Below are 23,114 nucleotides of genomic sequence, written 5' to 3'. Positions count from 1 at the left end.
ATTTTCCCACTTAAAGGCTACAATTCAGTGGTTTTTATTATGTACCCAGAAACTTATATTTCATTGCTACATTTTCAGAACCTTTTTATCGCCTCAGAAAGAAATCCTGTACCATTTAGCTATAGCTCCCCTTCCCGACCCTAACGTCCCCACTTTACTCCTAAACAGCCCTGCCTCAGATGTATGTATTGTCTGCCTGTCTGTGTCTGTAGATTTCTCTGGCTCTGGATATGTCATGTGAATGACATATAATCTGTGGTCTTTTGTGACTACCTTTGACTTTGCATGTTTTCAGTGTTCATGTAAGGTATGCCATAAATCAGTACTTTGTTCTTTCTTATGGCTGAATAATATTCTATTATATGAATATATACACGCACATACACACATAAGAGTTTTATTCATCAGTTGCTAGGCATTTGGGTTGTTTTCACTTTTTGGCTATTACAGATAATGCTGTGTTAGCTGTGTTGTGCACATCCTCCCAAATATTTATTAAAGGAATAAGTATAGGATTGCATTTTTATTCCTGGAATAAATTCTATTCATCATTATTCTTTTCATCATGTTATTCTTTTGATACATTGGTAGATTATGTGCTGGTGTTTTGTGAGTAATATTTTGCATTTATAATCGTCACGTTGGTTGGTGGTTTATCACCTTTTGAGATTAGCTTCTTGAGATGATGTGAGGTTACTTTGTATTTTATTTTCTCTTGCAGCCTGCAATAATAATTCAACATTTGGAGGGAACAGTTCTTTGATAAAATTGGACTTTGAGTCATCCAGGTCCAGACACCATTTTCAATGAGAAACCTTTTGTCTCCCCACCTCGTCAGTTACTTTCAGTTTTATACTTTTTCTTGGATTACTGTTGTTCATTTGCTAGGAAATTATCGATTTCTTTAGATTTTCGATATTATTTCTGTAAGATTTTAGTGGTATTCTTTGACAGTTGTGATTGCCTCTCTATCTGACCCCTCCTCTTTTATTATTGCTATTTCTATTTCTTTTTTTTTCTTTCTTTCTTCATCTAGCTTGTGAAGATTTTGTCTGTTGTCATTAGCTTTTGGCAGATTTAGTTTTATTCCCTCTCCATCTCAGCCAAAGTTCCACAGTTTTTGGTCTTGCCTTCCTCTATGTTTGGATATTTTAAATGTATCTTGTTTGCTCTGGTTTTTTCAGTCTAATTCTGAGAAATTCTCAACCCTTTATGGATGTAGTTAGGCTTTATTTTTTTCTCGTGTTTCCAGGAATACTATCAGGTAGATATTTCTAATTTTAGATTTTATCCAAGCCTCTTAGCTTTTAAAAACACGCTGTGTTTTCTGTGTCTATTTCTTTTCTAGTGTTTCATAGAAGAATTTCTTGAACTGAACTTAGTGCTCACTAATGTTTTCTTCCCCTTAGTTCAGTTTGCTAGTTAAGTCAGTATTGGATTTTTTTAAATTTCAGTAGTTATTGAAAAAAATCTATCTATGCTCATTTGGAAGATAGGATAGCTGTTTTAAATTTGTCTCTTCTTTACTCTTCTTGTTACCTGTGTCACACAAGTCACTTACGCTCTATTGTTGTGCTTACTACTCTCCACATGTCTGGTTATACTTTCTCTGGAAGACTGTGTTATGGACTAGTCACGTTTACCTGGGGAGAAGGGTTAAAATCCACACTCTGACTTGTATGGCAGCAGCTGATCTCAAGAAGTGGGGTGTAGTGGTGGTGGAAGGTTTTGAATTGAGGTGATGAAATTTAAGAGCTGATTCTGAAATGGCACTTTCTGTTGCTTGAGTTAGAGGTGGGATGTTCTCCAGGTCATTCTCTATGTAATGGGGTGAAGGCAGGACCCAAGGGGGCCGTACACTTCACCAGTTCTCTGTAGCACTTCCCAGACTCCCCAGGATGTCCAGATCGGACTCCTGGTAGGGTGCAGATTCTCCGAGGTGGAAAAGGCTACAACAAGAAAGGTGTTTCGTGGTCTCTCCATCCCACAGATGCTATTTCCTTCTCCTTTCGGGAAGCCATCACTTTCAGTGTCCCCAAAGTTCCTCCGTGCTTCTTTATAGATACTTTTATTTTGTATAGTCTCCAGGGTTGGGTGGGAGGGAAGTAACACAATATTGTTTAATTATCAGTTTGTGTCTATGTCCCTCACCAACTAAGCTCCTAAAAGGTAGGAGTTGATTTGTTGAAAGAAGACCCTTAAAAAAAATCCTTATGAAGGCTCACAAGCCCCTGTGTCTCTGTCTCTTTCATTGTCTGCTCATTGTCAGCCTTTCTCCTGCCACTTCTTCACGATAGCAAATATGGTCCAATATCACTGTCCTGGAATTCCTCCCCTTGGGTGTTTTTTGTTTGTTTCTCTCCTTCCAATCCTGTGTAGGTTTAACCTTTACTATCTTACGTAATAGTACAAGCAGTCCTGAATTTCATATATGCCTCCCATCCCACGTTTTCCCTTAGTGGTTTCACTGGTTTTTACCGCATACTCTTGTAGTACACTTTGCAATTTAATATGGTGTCATCATATGTGATATTGTCTGGTTTTCCTCATTATATTAAAAACCAAACTGTGGTAGTACATGGCTCAAAAAGTGTTTGTTGAATGAAAAAAAAATGCAGGAAGGAGCCTAGCACTAGTAGCACATGCCTGTAATCTCAGTAGCTCAGAAAGTTGAGATTTGGAGGATTGTGGTTTGAGGCCAGTTTGGGCAGAAAGTTAATGGGACCTCATCTCAACCAACAACATGATGTGGTGGTACATGCATGTCATCTTAGCTGTATGACAGGTTCAGGCCAGCTGGGAAAAACTTGAAAACCTGTCTCAAAAATAAGCAGACCCAGAGAGATAGAGATGTAGCTCAAGTGCCTAGCATTGATGAGGCCTAGAGGTCAGACCTTAGTACTCCAAAATAAAATAACAAAAATACAGGAGGAAAATTGAGTTCATTTAGCAAAACCTTATTAGTTAATATTTGATAGTATTTAATTTAGCAGTTTAACATTTAAAGGTTTATTAAATCACAAGCATGCATTGTAAACAAGAAGGAAATTGTGTTTACTAAGATTTTTTTAACAAATGGTTCTTTTCCATTCTTATTCTTGTTGGTTTATGTAAAATCAGACCTTCTTGGCAAAAAATGATTTTGTATAGAGGATACATAATAATACAGAGTATATGTATGCAATGGTTTAATAAAACAATTTAATGTTGACATATATTGTATGCCACTTGAGATGTAATTTAGTTTACATTTGTTTTGTGCAATATTTTCCTAATGATACCATTCTTTGAACATTGCTGTCTTTGATTAGATAGTGATTAATGTCATATTGACATTTAAAAAACTTAAATGATGAAGTAATATGCCCATTTTCCTATTTCAGGATATTACTAGTTCTAATCCTTTTATAATGCATTTTAATTCTATATTAAAATATTTGTGTTCAGGTAATAAAATAGGAATGTTCTTGGTCAGTTTTGATTTTTTATTTAAACATTTCTTTTCTTTTTTGTAGATTTGCTTTGAGGTCACATTGATATGAAATGTGGAGTCACCTGATAACGTCACCTGGGAAAGAGACAAACTTCTTTCTTATTAAAAAACCATAAAGAAAACAAATGCCCTGAGGAATCATGCCAAATGCTCATTCTACATATTTTTGTATCATTAATATGTATTTTTTAGCCAATCAAGACCTATGATTTGTATGTTAAAGAAAACGAACGATTCATCAATATTATTTTTAGCAGTTTTTAAAAGACTACTTCATCATTGTGTACAGATCTTGTGTAAGATTTAACATATAAAAATTTGAAAGGCCTTGCTTTTAGAGTTCAGCTTCAACATTTACTTGTTCTATTTTCTGCTTGCCAAAGTCTTCCAAAATTTTAACACTAAGAAAGTTATGGACTTGGAAACTTACATTCCTGCAATAGACTGCAGTGACTTTCAGTGGACAATTCAAGACATCATTCATTTTACCGTCCAAAATACCACATAAGTATAGAATTCTTAGTTTTAATGCGAACAAAGTTGCTTGAGAATGGCTTGGGTGAAATTCTTACGGAAACCTGGTGGCAATCTTGGAAAAACTTATCAAGCTGGAAGTATGCTGTCGCTGGCCCCTACCAAAGGCTTGTTAAATGAACCAGGGCAAAACAGCTGCTTTCTTAATAGTGCGGTGCAGGTGAGACCCTAACTACTTCTGCTATCTCAAAGTATATTTTAGGAAATCCATTGTATAATGTTTCTTTGACTTTTAAATTAAGACAAAGATCTTAACTAAAAAGACTTTTTTTTTCCCTGCCAGTTCTGGGGCTTGAGCTGTGGGTCTGGGCATTGTCCTTGTCCCTGAGTTTTTATGTCAAGGCTCTTCCACTTCAGCTCCACTTCCAGCTTTTTGTGTTTAATTGAAGATAAGAATCTCCCAGACTTTTCTGTCCAGGCTGTCTTCAAACCATGATCCTCAAATCTCAGCCCCCCCCCCGAGTAACTAGGATTACAGGCATGAACCATTAGTGCCTGGCTCTAAAATGAGTTCTTCTTATCACTTTTAATGGTGACAAACACTTTGGCTGGACATTTTGGTTTTTATAATAAGTAGAAATGGAGTTTTTCAACAGAATGATGCATTGCTTTAATGTAAAAATAAACCTTATTTAAAATGTTTACTAAATTAAGAATATGTTTCTTAAAATGTGAACTGTCTGTGTTTTAATTTGTTTCCATGTCCCTCCACTGAAACTCAGTGTATATCTCACTAGGCATGATAAGGAAGAAAGAAACTACTTGGATTAAAATAAGCAGGCAGAATATTTTTTAATTTTATATTATTGCAAAGATGCTGTACAGGGGGGTTACTGTTACATGAGTAAGGTAATGAGTACATTTCTTGTTGAACGTCATTACCCCCTCCTTTGTTTTTCTCCAGAATATTTTTATCTTAGTACTTGATCCCTGCACCTTCCACTACATCCCTCAGGTTACCTCTGGACTAATCATTTGACCATTATTATTTAGGATAAATGGAAGATTAATCCACTGGATTCAAACTGTGTTGAAATTCTTTTAGTTAACGAGTGTATGTTAAGCTACTTTTCTGCCTTAGACTTCCTTGTGTATAATATGGCTTTTCTGTATCAGTTCCAATTTTTATCCTCCTAAAAACTGACAGTAGGTAGAAATATTGCTTACTTTATTAATACATAAACCCAAATAGAGTATGTCAAGTGCTCACACATCTGATTCAGACATTGTTCTCAGGTGTCCTTTTCCTAGACAGGTAGGACTTGACAAGTGGTATTGGAAAACAGTGATGCTAGTTTACTATAGCATCCTTGAGTGGCAGTCAGTGTTTGGCTCAGGCTTAAAGATCCCACTAGTGCATGTAATGCCAGAGAAAAATATTTACTGGATTAACACTGTATGTAAGGAAACAGCAAATGCCCAAACCTGGACTTAAATGTTTTTGAGTGAACCAGGCAATCAGAAAGGGTTTTTCATATCAAGGCTTTTCCACTCACATTTTTCCCTGTTTCTTTTTCTTTAGGTCTTATAATACTGTAGTTAATTGAGGGGGAAAAAAGCATATTACAACATAAGATAATCCTGAGTAAGGAAGATATCACAGTAAAACAATTGTAGTATTCTTTAGGAAGTATATATATCTATATATTATATATATAATATATATTATATTATTATATATAATATGTTATATTATATGACATTATATATTCATTATATATTATATTCATATATATATTATATATATATATATATATATATTCATTCCATAGGCTTCACCAGATGGTACCCATCACTCAGGTTTGCTCCACGTTGCCCTCTAGCGCTCTCTGCTTTAGCATTCTTTTAGTATTGACCTCTTTCTGATGAGCTGTTTTACCTCTTGTATGTCTGAAAAAAAAATTGTTTCTGAAAGATACTTTCACACAATAAAAGGGCCTCCTGACATTTTTTTTTAGCTTGGATTATTTCTAATGAAAGCATTATTCTTTGTTTTTCTGTATGTAACATTTCCAATTCTGGGAGTTTTTTCAAGAGTTTCTTCTGATCATTGGTTTAAAATGATCTAATTATGATTATCTTGACACAGTTTTTCTTCATTTCTCTCGTCTTTGGGTTTGATGAGCATGTTGTATCTGGGAGTTGGTAATTTTCATCAAAGTTGTCAACTCTTGACTATGATTCCTTAAAGTAATTACATCATCTGTCACTTCCTCTGTGGGACTCCAGTTACATGCACAGTTGTTTGTTTGCAATTGTCCAAGGCTCACTGATGGTTCTCTTCATCTTGCCTGGTCTTTTTTTCCATTCCATTTTGTGTGGTTTCTGTAAGTATATCTTCGGGTTTATAGATCTCTTTTGTAATGTCTAAGCTGCTATTTTTTAAAAATCTTAGACTGTAGTTTTCATCTTTAGTTTGATAGGAGTCTTAACATCTTTTTCATGTCTCTGCTTAATAGGTTCAGTCTTACTTCTGGCTTCTAAAGTATGTGAAATAACCATTGTAATAATTGTTTTCTTGTACTTCTATACTATGTTTCCCTTTATCGAGTATTTTCCAGTTCTTCAGCTCAGTGCTTGAATCTGTTCCCCTTGCTTGCTCGGCTCCCATTCTCCCACTTGAGTCACACTGCTAGCCCTTCTTTTTACTGGTTATTTTGGAAATGAAGTCTTATGGACTTCTCTGACCAGGCTGACTTCACATCAGAATCCTCCTGAGTAGCTAAGATTACAGCCATGAGTTGCCAGTTCTCAGATCCCATTAGCTCCTATAAATTTTGACTGAGTTTCCATTTTGGACTTTTTTATTTTCTGCATCCTAGAGTATATTTTCTTTTTCTTTAATGCTTGGTTAGAAATCAAATTTTGCCTTTGTACTCATAATATTTTTGTATTCCTAAAAATAATTGTGAACTTTATTGTGGGACTGGATCAATTTATTTGGAAATAGCTTGGCCATTTTACTTGTCAGCTTTACTGGGCTGTAATAAGAGTTACATTGTTAAGATGAGCCTTCAAGTTTTCTACGCTGGCTGTTGGGCACAGGTCCTGTCCTAGGCCTCTGTGAGCTCTGGATATTGTATACTGCCATTCTTTAGGGTGTTTGTTGCCCGTTTTGGGTAATTTCCTCACAGTACTTACTAGAGGCCCCTGTGCAGGTCTATGGCATTGGCTCTGGGTGGCTCTGGCCCCCGCAGGGCTCAGCTGCCAACTCCCACAGCTTTGGGGTGTCTCCTGCCCTCCATGTGAAGATGTCTAAGGTGATTGTCAGACGCAAGCCTTACTGACAAAACTGTTCAAACAGACTTTTCTGTCAGAAAATGACACCATTATAAAAAAAAATCAGAGTATCAATGTTAATATGAAATTTGGTTAATTATTTTTAAAAGCAGAACTGTGAAGAACCTCAGTGAAAGCTATTGCTAAGTCTGGAGTTTGGGGTGAGACAAAGCGAAATGGGCTCTGTTGGTAGGGTAGGTACCGGTAGGAGGGGATTAGGTTAAGGAGAGCAGGGAATGAGATTGGTATTGTCGAAATAGGTTCATATTATGACCATGGAACAAGAACACCAATTGAAATGTTAGGAAGAGAGGAAGTTGGGGATGGGCAATGATAAAAGAGGTGAGATTAATTACATTGTATACATGAGTAGAAATGTTGCAGTGAAAAATCTCAGCTTATGCTATTTTTTTAAATGCTGAGAAATAAATTGCAAAATACATCTGGTAAGAAATTATAAATTTCAGAAGCAGACATTATTAAAGTAGTACAGGATTAATTAAGTCAGAAAAAATGAATTTATATGCCATTTCTCATTACTTAATTTTAGCTTCTTTTTGTATTATGCTGAACCAAGGAATGTTATCAAAGATTTGTATTCCTTTACCTAATGCACGTGAATACATGTGTTTTAGACTAGTCAATATTTTGTGTAACCACTAAAAAGCATTAGGCTCCAGTATTGGCTTGTGCCTGGATAGTTCCAGCTATTTGGGAGATAGAGACAAATGCAATTTGAAGCTAGCTTAGGGAGAAAGTTACTCAGACCCCCATCAACAGAGCTGGAAGTAGTAGCGCATGCCTGGGATTCTAGCTACCCAGGAGGCATAGGTAAGGGAGGTAGAGATCAACCACATCCAGAAAATAACTGAAGCCAAAATGGCCCGGAGATGTGGCTCATTTTGGTAGTGCTATAGCCTAGCAAAAAATAAGCCAAAGAAATGGAGGAACCCATTGATTTTGTTTAGATTCTTGTTGAATTTGCTATGTACAAATGAAAAGGAAATATTCTTTTTTATTGTGAAAATACTGTACAGAGGGGTTACAATTACATGGGCAAGATAATGAGTACATTTCTTATCAAGCATTGTAGCCTCCTCCTTTGTTTACCCTTCCCATCAGGAAATATTCTTGAAAATGAATTAGTCCAACAAATGCTTAGAGTTTGTTTTTTTAAGTAGGTGGTGAAATATGCTCAACCTTTAAAAAATGAAATAGATTAAGTATTAATTACAAGTAGAATTATTTTGTGATAGAGATTTGTACTATTATGTTGAAAAAGCTTTGCACTATTCAATGATATACAGAGAAGTTTTCTAAAAATCACAAAATAATTTTCTATAGTTCAATCCAGTGTAACTTAAAATTTCTGATAGGAAAAGAAATTAAGAGTTGCATTTGAAAAGCTTCACGAACCTTACAAACAGATTATAGAAGGCAGGCATATCTTATTAGCTGAACTCTTTAATTTTATCTGGTGAGAATATATTCAGTTAAGTTGGTTTGACACATGAGTATAGTGTTTAAAAATTCTCTAAGTTAGAAATTAAGTTATATTTAATAATAAACAGTAGGTTCTTAGTATGTACTGTGTGGACATTATGTAGATTGTCAAATTTAATCTTTACACAAACCTAAGAGATAGGCACCATTGTCATCCTCAGTTTGTGAAGGATACTGAGCTGCAGAGAATATTGTGCCCAAATCAGTCTGAGAGCTGGTACAAAGTGAGGCAAGAGGTAGAACCCCTGGATGTTGGTAACCTTCAGAGCCAGTACCAACTATGGTGTTCTTTCAGTGTCCTTCATTTTCATCTTCTTCATCGAATTTATTTAAAATAGGTCTCAGTGTAATGTTTCAGGATATGCAAGGAAGTTACTAAACACTACCAAATACTTTGCAAAACACTGAGTCATTAATGATAAGCAAGTGATCCTATTATGCCTTAAGGAAAAACAACTTTCAAAGGGAAGTTCTGAAATGTCTTTAGCTATTGAGTGGTTGAAAAATGTAAGGAACATGAAAATCAATTTGTTTTCATTAACCTAGGGAGAAGTAAGCAGTCCTAAATGGATTTCCTAAGTGATGTTATTTGAGGAAGTAACTAAAAGTTAAAAGGGAAACCTCGCAGTAGTACTAGCTTATTGTAATCCTAGCTTGGGTTTGCTTTGTACTAATTATGTGCCAGCCCCTGCTCTAAACACTTTACATATTATTATATATTATTCTTCACAAGAAGTCTTGAGGCAGATACTATTTTTGCCGTATCTTTAGGCTTCACAGTTGATTTTTAGGAACTGCCACTTTTTTGGTTGCTTGGCCTCTTTTGTAGCAGACTGTTAAGGGATAATTGTAGTAAATATATTCAGATTATTCCTTAGCTGCTGCTTACCATGCCATACCCATTTTACCACACAGATTCTGTTTTCTCACTCAGTATACTGTGACCACACACATGTCTGGCCACCCTTCCCTCCTGCCACAATGAGTTGACCTCTCCTTGCTATACCCAAGCTTTAAAGTCTAATTATATTTCCTTCCTAGACTTCAGCTTGTTCCAAGTATTACAATCACTTCCTCTTTCAAGTCTCTGCCAAGTCTTCCATTTAGTATCCCCTGGTTCCTGTTCAGAGTAGATCCTTAACTGAGGATTTAGATGTTTCTTGCTCTCGCCCAGCTTGGTTTTTCATGTGAATCAATACAAATGTCTTCTGAATCCATCTTTGATACATATACAACATGTATGTAATAGTTTTTACATGCATATATATATGTGATTATGTACAGGAAGTTTCAAAGTCACTAACATTCTGAAGTTTTTAAAATGTCTTAAGTCTGCCATTTGGCACAGTGAGGAAATTTTAATTGTTTCTTTTTCCTTCACACATGTTTCTTAGGTTTTATGGCAGTTGGATATATTCAGACGAAGCCTGCGAGTTCTGACTGGACATGTGTGTCAGGGAGATGCCTGCATATTCTGTGCATTGAAGGTAACTTGAATTATCAATCATTTTCCCCAAATTTAATTTTTCCAATTGATGTATCTGGTCAGATTTTTTGTAATTATAATTTATTATCAAGTGATTTATTGTTTCAAAGATGAATTTTTGTTTGTTTGAATTCAAGGCATTATATTCTCACTTAGCTAGCTCATGGTTGGTGCTCTTCTACTTGGGCCACAGGGTTTTTTTTTTTTTAATTCTGGTTATTATGGAGATGGAATCTCAGGGACTTTTCTACTTCAGCTGGCTTCAAACTGAGATCCTCCAGCCTCATCAGGTGCTAGGATTACAGGTGTGAACCATTGGTGACTGACTTCAAAGATAAATTCTTAAATGCATATTCAGATTTATGTGTTTATCTTCCACTTAGGTATAAGAAAGGTGAAAAAATAGCTTAACTATTAACATCTTTTTTATTTTAAAGTAATTGTTTATCATTTTGATAAATGGTTGTTAGCTACCACTAGGTCTGGGTGCTGTTGTCTTTCCTGAGGAGCAGACTTGATAAAAATCTCTGCCCTTCAAAGCTCAGGAGGCTGAGCCAGGTGGCATTCAAGTTCAAGGCCAGCTTGGGCTACCTGGTGAGACTTGTCTCAAAGAAAGGAAGAACTCCCGGTTTTCAAGGAGCTTGTATTCTTACTGAGAAGACAGTAAAGTAAGGAGACTTTTACTCATGCTAGGTGATAGTGGCTAGGAGTGAAAAGCAAGTCAGGGGGAACGAGCAGGGAGTGTTGAGTGGCCAGAAAATCCTCAGTGAGAAAACATGAGCTAAGAGGCTTTGTGGTAGAAGAGTTTTCCAGGATCTGAGCTTGGTGGCACATGACTGTAATCCTAGCACTTGGAAGGCTGAGGCAGGAGGTCATCCTGGTCTACACAGCAAGTTCTAGGCCAGCTAAGCTGTCTAGTGTTACTCTATCTTTAAAAAAAAGTCTTCCAGGTAGATATAGCAGCAACAATTGCCATTAAGGTGGGAGTAAACTCAGCATGTTCAAGGAACACCAAATAAATCCTGGCTGTCACAAAGCCAGCAGCTCTGTGAGCAGGGAAGGGAGTGCTGAGAGATGAGCTCAGAGGTATGGCAGGGCCTGCTGGAGATTTTAAGCATGTTTGCAGAGTGTTTTACATTTTTCCTCTCCAGGGTAACTCCTGAGCATGGCGAGCCACAGCCATTGATTGCTGACAGACAGAACTGATTCTGCAAGATACCTGAGTTTAGTTGATTAGCAGAAGTGATAGAGCTCTTGTGCCATCTCTTGGGGTTATTATTCTTGGAAGGCAGCTAGCATGCTTGGAGGAAGCCAAGTAGCCATGTGGAAAGGCCACATGCATCTTGTACTCAGTACCAGACGAAGTCTCAGCCAATAGCCAACTGCGAGCCACCTTCACATAACTCTAGGTCCCAGCGTCAGACAGTACCTAATAGCAACAGTTAGAGCAGAGGAGCCATTCTGCCATATTTCAGATGCATAAGCAAATTATGGTGACCAAGTTTTGAGGTGATTAGTTCCAGGGCAGTTAATAACTGGGACAGGAGTTGAGACTCTGAAGACTTTCTATGTCTTTATGAAAAAATCTTGGCTTTTTCTCTGAGCAACTGAGGAAGTTTCAAGCTTGTTTAAAGTAGAGGAGTAACATAATCAGTTTGAACTAGCCCTTTTCACGACTGAGATGTGCATAGATAAAAGGGAAATGAAAACCAAAGGGGAGTTTGGTATGTATTAGCCATTCATTTTTGTCCAAGAATTTAAAGTTTTATTAACACATTTTAAATTGAACTCTACTACTTGAGCCACCTCCAACACATTTTTTATATAAAAATTTTTATTCTTTTATATTCCCAAATAGTCTTAATGAATATACATGCCTATTTAGGAAAATAGCAAAATATATTTATCTGCCTTAATTTTTTTTTTATGTTCCTGAAAAGGTTGTTTGCATAAAACACCAAAAGAAATTTCGTAATGTCCTTTTCAAACATGGTTCAATAGTGCTATTGTTAGAGGATGAAGAATAAACCTGGATCAAATTGTGGTATCACATTTTATTTACCACACAGGAAATTGGGAGTGTTTTGCCCAATTTTAAAAATCAGAATCGCTCCGTGTTCCATTCCAGCTCTCTCATCACACTTCACAATGGCCTGTCTGCCTGCTGTTTCCCCCTCTGCCTTTGTCTTTGCTTTCTCCCCACCAAAAAACAAAACAAACAAACAAAACCCACCTTTCACAAACATACATTGCACATCAGTCTCTCCTGCCTTCTCTCTCAGAGCTGGCTCCCATCTCCAAATCTTTCCACTGCTCCTTTTGTGTGAAAAGCTTTTCTTCCAGCTGTCCTCGGGCCGACACCCTTATTTCCTTTCTGCTTGCCTTCACATGTTACTTTTTCCATCAGCCAGGCCTTCCCTCACTACTCTAGGTAAAAGGAAAATCATACTTCTGTGGCATTCTTCATTGCACTGCTTTACTTTTCTTTTGATTGCAATTCTTTCTGTTGATCTTTTCTCCCATATCTTTACACATTCTTCCACCTACTTACTTACTTACTTCTTGTTACTGGGATTATAGTGTAAGGCTCATAAAGTCAGGGGCATGTGTTTTCTAGAGTTAATCAATGCCTGACAGAGAATACTATTAAGCAAAGAAAGTAGTAATCAAGGAAAAAGTACAAGAAACAGTCTTGTATCCTATTAGTAGCTTAAACTTCACCTGGAAAATTAAATTGCTAAAGAAGAGATGAAATCTGAATATTACTTATTCATCTTTTAGTATTTGTATTTTAAGCTATTACAATGAATAACATAATTATAATTTTGGATAATATCAACTGGCACTTTTGGGTTTTAGTTTCTTATATATCTTGCAAATTATGTTTTTGTGTCAGTACTGGGTCTTGAATTCAGGGCCTCTCTTGCTTGGATTTTTTGCTTAAGGCTGGTGCTCTGCCACCTGAGTCACAGCTCCACTTCCAACTTTTTGCTGGTTTGGAGTTAGGAGTCTCTGCGCTGGGCTGGCTTCCTCAGAGCTCAGGCTTTTCAGTAGCTAGGATTATGTGAGCCCCTGACACTTGTCAATCTGATTGGTTCTGTGTGGTGGGTTGTCATTGAAAACCTTTGTTACCTACTTTCTCTCCCAAGAGATGATTGTCTTTAAACTGAAACTTACTAGAAAGTATTTTCCTTGCTTTATTCAGAAGGAAAATAGAAAGCAGATTCATACTTACTATCTCATTCTCAAATGTTGATTTAGTGATTTCTTAGAAGTAATTCGAGTGAGGAAAATTGGTAACTGGGGGAATGGGCTTTTCTTTAAAATTTAAAAGTAATCATTAGGTCTTCTTGTAAAATGTGCTTTTACATTTTATAAAGCAAATTTAGTGTAATAGGAAATAGTAAATATATTAAAGGCTTATTTTTTGTTTTTACTTTGTTAGTTTTTGACTTTTGCTTGGCCTCTCAAAAAAACAATCCTAAAAGTTCCTTTTGGTTAACTTTAACTTTTAAAAATAGTCTAGTGAATTCCTACCACTTTTTATGTGATTTTTTGTACTTACCCTTGCCTGGAATGATTTAATATTTCCTATAGCATACTTTTACATTTAAAGCAACTTATCAAAACTCTAGTCCAGCCTAGTGTCAGTGGCTCATGCCTATAATCCTCGCTACTTATGAGGCTAAGATCTGAGGATTACAGTACAAAGCCAGCCCGGGGAAGGAAAGTCCACAAGACTCTAATCTCCAATTAATCACCAGAAGATTGGAAGTGGTGCTGTAGCTCAAGTGTTAGAGCACTTGCCTTTAGCGGAAGAGCTGAGGGGCAGTCCCCTGGCCCAGAGATCAGGCCCCATGACTGACAAAACAAACAAACAAACAAAAACCTCTCTTCCTTTAACAACCTCTCTGAGACTCTTCTGGCAACAGAATGTTCTTTAATCAGTCATTGAAGGTGGATGTGAGAGATTTTGTTTCAGTTTTTATGCACTTAGAGGCTGGGCCAGTTGACCCCATATTTCACTGACATGAGTAGTTTATTTTTATATAGATTGAGTGTAAAAAGCTGGTCTGTATTAGTTTCTAAGTAGCATGTTCAGAGTGACTATCTTGTAATGAAATTACTGAAGTAATTTGAAGTTGTTGGCATTAACCATACTGATGCACTTTTGATTTCCAGACAATATTTGCACAGTTTCAACACAGCCGAGAAAAAGCACTTCCCTCTGATAACATCAGGCATGCTCTTGCAGAAAGCTTCAAAGATGAACAGCGATTTCAACTGGGCCTTATGGATGATGCTGCAGAATGCTTTGTAAGTATCTGTGATGATTGCTAAGAGGCACAATGCTCTGTATTTTTTATGATTCCTAAGAGGCAGAAGTATCTCTGATGATCCCTAAGAGGCAGAGTGCTTTGTATTTCAGATGATCCCTAAGAGACCACAGTAATAGTGTTTATTCCTTCCATAATGCAGATGCTGAGACAAATGAAAAAAAATTTTTTTTTAAGATGGAAAAGTATCAGAACTGGTCAATAGGACCCTACCATATCCATCTATCAATTTAAGTCTATTTTGTGTAATATTTTTGCTTTGGCTTATTTGTGTAGTTTTTATGGCATCTTGGACAACAAAAATTTGTTAGGCCCAAAGACTTTAAAATGTTATCCCTTATTTCAGGGTTCTGTTTCCACAAGTCCTCCATGTGCACCCCAGACCCTGCTGTCGCATTTCTTTACGTGCAGTCTCCAGGTCAGGGGTTATGGGTAGAGGGTGGTGAGGGCTCAGGAGCAGCGGCTTGACAATCAAGGCTTGGTGTTGCCAGGCCTGCTATACAAATCAATTGGGAATATCCCCTTGATATTTTGTCCTGCTTAGCTATGTACGTTGATTATTCAGTGTCTTAGTACGTGAAGAAACAGCTGTTTATTTTCTCTTGCTGCTGTTTCTACTTAGCAAATTAACTTCTTCTGTCACAAACCCTCTTACATTTTCTTTTTTGTCTTTTTTTGTCGGTCATGGGGCTTGAATTCTGGGCCTGAGCGCTGTCCCTGAGCTCTTCAGCTCAAGGCGAGCACTCTACCACTTGAGCAACAGCGCCACTTCCAGTTTTCTGGTGGTTTTTATTGGAGATAAGAGTTTCACGGACTCTTCCTGCCGGGGCTGGCTTTGAACCATGATCCTCAGATCTCAGCCTCCTGATTAGCTAGGATTACAGGCATGAGCCACCAGCGCCCGCCTACATTTTCTTTTTCATTTTATATCCTTACCTCCATTTCTTCTTACTTTAGTCCTCTGCTCTCAGCATCTGTAAGACTCCTGACTATTGTCCATCTGTCCTGTGCCTTTAGGGTCTCTAATCTGTCTGCCAGATTTACATATTTTCTTCTTGATGTTTGGTTGATCTTCCAAATATTGTGATTCAAATCAAGACTTTTTATTCTGACCTATAAGGCCCTTTTCTAGTTAAATTCCAATGTATCTCTTCGCTTCCTTCCTGAATTTTCCTTCATCGTGAGATAGTTGCCATTCTGTTTCTCACACATCTTTTGTATTTCTGCTTAACAGCCTTTGCTCAAGTTTCTGAAATACTCAAAACTTTTCAAACTACTCTTTTGTCAAGGATCAAATTAAGTCATTTCCATCAGGTAATGTATGACCAAACTGCTCTAGTTCGTTCCCTGGCTTTCCGTAGAATTCACTGTCTGTATGACATTATGCATTATTAGTAATCTTTTATGTAATGAGTATCTTTATGGTTTCCTTCTGAACTTGGAAAGCTCCTTGACTCTAGTACATTGCTTGGCATACTTCTGTATAGATTAGAATGTGCCAGTACAGCACATACATTCATACAATTCAGTTTTCATATTTTTTCTCTTTATGATTGATCTCTTGCTTAAAACATACATGTGCTTTTCCCAGTTCTGAAGTTTATAGTTTTACTTAGACTTAAATGAAATGTATTCATGTGTGCTAATTATACTTCATAAAATACCTTGACATCCAGACTTAAATAACAGTGATTTGAAATGTCTTGGTGCAGAGAAGGAGAAAGTTAATAAAAAGAATCCATTGGTTGGCTGACACAGTGGTTGCAGATCTGTAACCCAAGCTACTTAATACACAGAGGTCTGGAGGATGCTAGTTGAGGCCAATACAGACAAAATATTAGCAAGACCCTGTCTAAGCAAACTAGGTGTGATAGTGCATATTTATAATTCCACCTACAGCAGAAGGCTGGGAGTAGGGTCATAGTTCAAGTCTGGCCTGGGCAAAAAGCAAAAACATAACTAAAGGGAGAAGGGCTGGGCTCAAGTAGTAAAGCACCTGACTAGCAAGTGTCAAGGCCCCAAGTTCACTCTCTTATTGCTAAAAAAATAAGAATAAAATAGAATTTATTGGTTAAACTCTGCTAAGAAAAGGTTTATTCAGAAATTGATTTTCCCTATTGGTCTGCATTTCAAATCTGAAATTGTCTGAGGTTTGTTAAATAATGCAGGACCCTCTCTGGAGTATAGTATAAGTTTAGATATTTTAAGTTTAACTATCATTTAAGTTTGGATATCATTGCTATTTTAAGTTTAGATAATCTAGTTGGTTTAAGCAGGATTTTAAAGAAGTTACTATCTTTTTCTTGGTATAAGAATATAGGAAACTATTTTTCCTAATATTAATCTGTAGATATGAGCCCCTGAGGACTGGTTTGAAAGAGGATTTTTTTAAATCTTCATTTTAAATCATATATTTTTTGAGAAACATTTTTTCTCTGTTATACTCTGAATTCATTACCTTGCAAAGTACTTTTTTGAACATAGTGTAAAATTAATGCTGATCACAGGTCCGTCCCCTAGCCCTGCTTTCATCCAATGTTTTGATACCTCGGTTGCATCTTCAAGTGAGCATATGACTTCAGCTTGAACCCCTGTAGCAAAGTGCAGCAGATTCTCTCTTCACGTTTCCATCTCATTGTCAGGCGGCTCTAGTAACATTAGATGTCTGCATCCTAAGCTAAGTTCTGCTTCTTTTTAATCACTGTTCATTGCTTTGAGCTCTGACTAACAAGTCTCAAGACAAAGATAGGTATTTAACCAATCTAAGCATAATGGTCCTTCAGATATTTCAAGGGTATAACTAGGTATAATAGTTTTATTTTTAAAACTCTTTAAAAAGCTTTATTTTGAAAATTTTGAAGTGGTGAGCATAGAATATGAACCTCCATATCCTATAATGCACCTTTAGTAGTTATGAATGTATGACCAATTTTGGTTCATCTCTGTTTTCTTTCCCCAATTTTGCTGTACCCACAAGTAGATTTTAAAGCAACTCTAAGGTTATTTAGTTTTATCCACAACTAAGTTGATAAGTACCTCTACTAAGACAGGGTCTAAAAACAGTAACACTACCGTGCCTGAAAATTAATTGTTCCTAATGTTGTTAAAATATCTAATCATGATTTTTTTTCTGCTTATGGTAACTCCTATTATATTATGTTTCTTGCATTAAACAGTATTTTTAGCTAGCACTGCAGAAAGCTGAATAGTTGACCATTTTAAGTGTTGATTACAGCAGAAAACTGAAAAGCAAATAGTACATGTAACATTCCTAAATGTACAGGTGGCAAAATGTTCAGTAAAGAAAAGATGCATTATGAAGTATTTTCTGCACAATCAGCAATTCATTTCTTCTTTTGTTTGTTTCTTATTTTGAATTAGGAAAATATATTGGAAAGGATTCACTTTCACCTAGTGCCAAGCAGAGATGCAGACATGTGTACCTCTAAATCCTGTATCACTCACCAGAAGTTTGCTATGACCCTGTATGAACAGGTGAAGTGGCTTACTTATTTTTGAGACGCTGCTCATGCTTGGTGGACAGTGGACTAAATGTTTGCTTTTACCTGCAGTGTGTGTGTCGTAGCTGTGGGGCGTCATCAGACCCTCTCCCCTTTACTGAGTTTGTACGCTACATTTCTACAACAGCCCTATGGTAAGAATCGACCAAGTGTATTTAACCCAGATGTTATTCACACACTTAAGCACATGGAGCATTTTTTTTTTTCTGTAAAACAAGAACATGTAGGAATTTCTCCCCTTCACTGTTTGAGGCCTGCAAATACCCTTCTGAAAAGGGTCCTAGGAGATACCTATCTCAGTAGTCTGAATTGGTTGCATGTGTGTCATTTAACATAGGTTATCATTCCTTCCTTGTCTAAAGCACTCAGGAGGAACAGTGTTTTGAATTTCAGATTTGGGAATATTTGCATATTCATAATGAGCTCTGCAGGGGATGGGACCCAGGTTTAAAGTTTGTGTTCCGGGCTGGGAAGGTGGCTCAGTGGTGGAGCGTTTGCCTTGCATGCATGAGACCCTGAGGTCGATTCCTCAGCACCACATAAGCAAAAAGAAAAAAAAAAAGCCGAAAGTGGCGCTGTGGCTCGAGTGGTAGAGTGCTCGCCTTGAGCTGAAGAGCTGAGGGACAGCACCCAGTCCCAGAGCTCAGGCCCCACGACTGGACCCAAAAAAATATATAAATAAATAAATAAAGTTTGTGTTCCATACATAACTTGTACATTTTGTCTGAAGGTGATTTTATGTTGTGTTTTAAAAGCACCTGAATTTTGACTGTGCCCCATGTGATCAAGTCAGGTTTGGAATTTTCCGTTTGGTGCTCAAAAAGTTTTACATTTCAGAGCATTCCAAACTTTAAAATGTCAGATTAGGGATGCTTAACCTGTACATTTGCAAAATGGACAAAATAGTACAAAATGGTGCAAATTTTCAGATTTTCTCCTTAGGTATAGAATTGTGGAGCTTGAAATGAGAGACTATGTAAATGGAGCTGTGGAAAATTCGTCTTGTTAGTTTGTAACACCATGTTCCCTTTATAAGTGGCTGGATTTCCTATTAGCTCCCCTCAGTCCCTTCACAGTGATAAAAGCTAGGAGAAGCAGAAAAGAAAGAAAAAATTTGAAACATTCTTCCTTTTTCTGCCCTTTCTTCCCATCTCATCCCTCTCCTTATCTCCCTGCCTTCCTCTCTCCTTCTCCCTTCTCCTCTTCCCTCTCCTCCCCTGTCCTTCTCTTTCTTTCCCTTCCTTTCATTTTATTTTTCTCAGTACTGAGTTTTGAATTCAGGCCCTTACATTTGATAGGAAATCACACTACTACTTGAACCACATCTACAACCCTTTTTGCTTTCTTTCTCAGATAGGGTCTCATGCTTTTTGCCTGTAAGCTGATCTCAGACTATGATTCTCCTACCTTTGCAGGATTAAAGGTGATAGCCACCATACCAGGCCCTATTTGCAAAGATTTTTGTGTAATAACCATTGTGTGGAGTTATTGTTATTCTAAATTTCAGTCAAGTGTAATCAGCTGTTACTTCTTTGAATTTATATGGCAGTCGGGATGGTATTTGAAAAGGATAGCCAGCTGCAAAGTTTTAACCAGCCTGGGAAGGTAGAGGTCACTGAACCTTGAATCCTGTACTGCCCACGATTTCACTTCTTGAACCTTTCATTGGATCCTCATCAGACCCTCTTCTCTGTACAGCCTCCATTCATGGCTGTCTCCCACCCAAACTACCTAAGCCATGAACACACCTAAGTTTCAAGTCTCAGGGATTTACAGTCTTGAACAGTAGCACCTTATCAATATGGCTGCTCCCCATAGCTCTGTGAGATATGTGGCGTGAGAAATATATGCATATATTTTTTTTCTCCAAAGTTACCTTGTCACACCAGAAAGCCCATAGACACTTATCTCCAGGTGATCACCCAAAGGCCAGAAGTGAAGCTATGGCTCAGTGGTAGAGCACTGGAAGACAAAAGCTTAAGGACAGTGCCTAGGCCCTAAGTTCAAGCACCAGGATCAGTACAAAGAAGAAAAGAAAATAGGTTTTATGATCTCAGAAGACATTTCAGGGCTCAGGGCCCTTTGGATATTTCTAACATCATTTGCAGGCCATGCAAAATTATCAATGTAGCTAAATAGTCTGTGGACAGCTGACAAGACACAAGCATGTCTGTTCTGTTCTGTACCAAATGGTTTCAAGGCCCAGATATCCCTACCTTGTCTGGATGAGGATTCCAATCCAAGTTGGATTGACTGCACTGTCGGTCTAGTTAACCAGTGCTCCCATGCTCCATTTTGTAAAACTATTCTGTGAAATTCTTTTTGAGATCATCAGATTTGGTGTGTTCTAACAGAAGTGTGAAGTGTGTCAGAGGATGCTTATACTTTTTGAATTCTATAGATAAACTATTACACTACTGAACATATCCAGGACAGTTACATTACTGTTGAGCAGAAGCAGGACTTCTTCTAGACTGGCAATTTGTGTTTCAGCTTTCCTTTTGAAAATCTTTAAGTCATTGTTTAAAGGTTTCTAATGCCTTGAAGTGTACCAGTGGGACTCTTGGGGAAGTGAATAGAGTGACAGAGTTCCCCAGTAATGAATGCAAAATGCCGCCTCTGCTCTAGAACAATAATTGGCATGCGTAATAGGAACAAAGGCACAAGTCCATCTTGAGTAACTTTGGCTGTGACTTCTGCACTTAACTCTAGAAGAAATCAAAACTTCTGAGAACTTTGAGCCAGAGAGAAAAAAACCTGTCCTACAATTTTTTTCCTCCTTTTTTCAGAATAGAGAGTTCACATTCAAGTCTCTAATTATTAAGTAATTGAATAAAAGAATCATTTGCTTCATGCCTTTGCTTCAGACAGGACATATTACCTTCATTCAGGTAGTCCCAAACCAAAGCACAATTGCAGTGTTATTCTATACTTGTACTACATTTTCATCTATGCCTGCCAAACTTAATTTTTCACTTTATGTCGATTTACAGTTAATTTTTCAGATATAGTCATGTTTTAACCAGAAGTGAGGCAATCTATTAATATGTATTGATAATGTTTTCATGTGTAATTCATTAGACTTGTTTTTAAGTTCGTGGTCTATATTGAGACTGCTTTTGAAAAATTTTTTGGTAGCAATGAAGTTGAGAGAATGATGGAAAGGCATGAACGCTTTAAACCAGAAATGTTTGCAGAACTGCTTCAAGCAGCAAATACAACAGATGACTACAGGAAATGTCCTGTAAGTATACTTTGGAAAATACTAGGATAAATTTATGTTTGTAAATCTGAAAATAGGCACTCAGATATTATCAGTAAATATTATTTCTATATGTAGAAATAACTTTGAGGATTTATATTTTCTTAATGTTATTTTGGCGAGCTTTATACCATGTGATTTGTTTACCTTAGCAGTTAAAGAATAACAACACCTACTTATTTGGGGATAGTAGTATCTATTTCTTGTCCGAGCTACTTGGGAGGCTGAATTGAAGATCATTTGAACATACAAGTTTAAGAGCAGCCTGCTCAGCATAGTGTAACCCCATTTCAAACACAAAACAAAATATTTGGGTGCAGGTGGCTCATGCCTGTAATCCTAGCTACTCAGGAGGCTGAGATCTGAGAATCGTGGTTAGAAGCCAAGCTGGGCAGGAAAGTCTGTGAGACTCATCTCCAATTAAGCACCAAAAAAGCCTTAAGTGGAGCTGTGGCTCAGTGGGTAGAGCATTAGCTTTAAGCCAAAAAGCTCAGGCTGGGAATGTGGCTTAATGGTAGAGTGCTTGCTAGCATGCATGAAGCCCTGGGTTCGACTCCTCAGTACCACATAAACAGAAAAGGCCAGCAATGGCATTGTGGCTCAAGTGGTAGAGTGTTAGCCTTTAGCAAGAGAAGCTCTGAGTTCAAGTCCCAGAACTGGCCAAAAACAAAGAAACCAAAAAAAAAAAACTCAAGGGCAGTGCCCAGGGCTCTGAGTTCAAGTCCCAGAACTGGCCAAAAACAAAGAAACCAAAAAACAAAACTCAAGGGCAGTGCCCAGGGCTCTGAGGTCAAGCCCCAAGACCAGCGCGTGCACACACAGGCACACACGGACACACACACACACACACACACACAAACACGAAAATTCATAAATTTGTGAGGGATTTAAGCTTATTTATGTTGATTGAATTTTTTTCAGTGTTCTGAAATGTATCAACTAACAAGGATTTTGTGGGGTTTTGGGTCAGAGGACTTGAGTGGGGCCTGTGTGCTGTCCCTGAGCTTTTTCACTCAAGGGTAGTACTCTACAATTTTAAGCAACAGCACCTTTGTGGTTTTCTGGTAGTTAATTGGAGATAAGATTCTCCCTTCCCAGCTGGCTTTGAACAGAGATCCTCATATCTTAGCCTCCTAAGTATTTTTTTTCTTTAGATACTCATGATGAATAATACTCTTTTCTCACCTAAAATTGCTAATTATTTCAAGAGCTTTCTATTTTTTTTTTCTGCTCCTGAGCTTTGCTCTGGGCCTGGGCATTGTCCTTAAGCTCCTTTTGCTCAAGGCTAACACTCTACCACTTGAGCTACAGCACCACTTTCAGCTTTTTCTGTAATTAATTGGAGATAAGAGTCTCATAGACTTTCCTGCAATAGTTGGCTTTGAATGGAGATCCTCAGATCTCAGCCTCCTGAGTAGTTAGGATTATAGGCTTGAGCCACCAGTGCCTGGTGCTTTCTGCTTTCTTAAAGGATGGATTCTTGTTTTAATAGATCTATAAAATAACAATGACATACAAAGCAACAAAGAAATAATCTTATAAATATGTTAGAAACAATCGCATGAAAGAAAAAAAAACATTTGAATACATATCTTAGGGTTCATTTCCCTAACATCAACTTAACTGACCTTTTCTGCTTGACTCAGACATATACTAGTTATTGCAAATAAGGGGAACCATGGGACCTATGTTTCTTTGG

At 37.3% G+C, this 23,114-nt stretch overlaps 1 protein-coding gene across 1 annotated transcript in view; it reads left to right on the top strand.

Annotated features, from left to right (window-relative positions):
- The window catches only part of Usp53 (ubiquitin specific peptidase 53), a 57,720-nt gene that overhangs the window by 7,979 nt on the left and 26,627 nt on the right, over nt 1–23,114 (top strand). The window contains exons 2-7 of the mRNA XM_013023731.1: nt 3,516–4,187; nt 10,204–10,296; nt 14,478–14,612; nt 18,014–18,127; nt 18,205–18,287; nt 21,292–21,397. Coding sequence (XP_012879185.1) covers nt 4,044–4,187; nt 10,204–10,296; nt 14,478–14,612; nt 18,014–18,127; nt 18,205–18,287; nt 21,292–21,397 — 675 coding nt within the window. The 5' untranslated portion in view covers nt 3,516–4,043. The remainder of the gene's footprint in view (nt 1–3,515; nt 4,188–10,203; nt 10,297–14,477; nt 14,613–18,013; nt 18,128–18,204; nt 18,288–21,291; nt 21,398–23,114) is intronic.

Source organism: Dipodomys ordii, unplaced genomic scaffold (assembly GCF_000151885.1).
Source record: "Dipodomys ordii isolate 6190 unplaced genomic scaffold, Dord_2.0 Scaffold70, whole genome shotgun sequence".
NCBI lineage: Eukaryota > Metazoa > Chordata > Mammalia > Rodentia > Heteromyidae > Dipodomys > Dipodomys ordii.
Note: the sequence above shows the minus strand (reverse complement) of the source record. Positions and strands in the feature narration are given on the sequence as shown.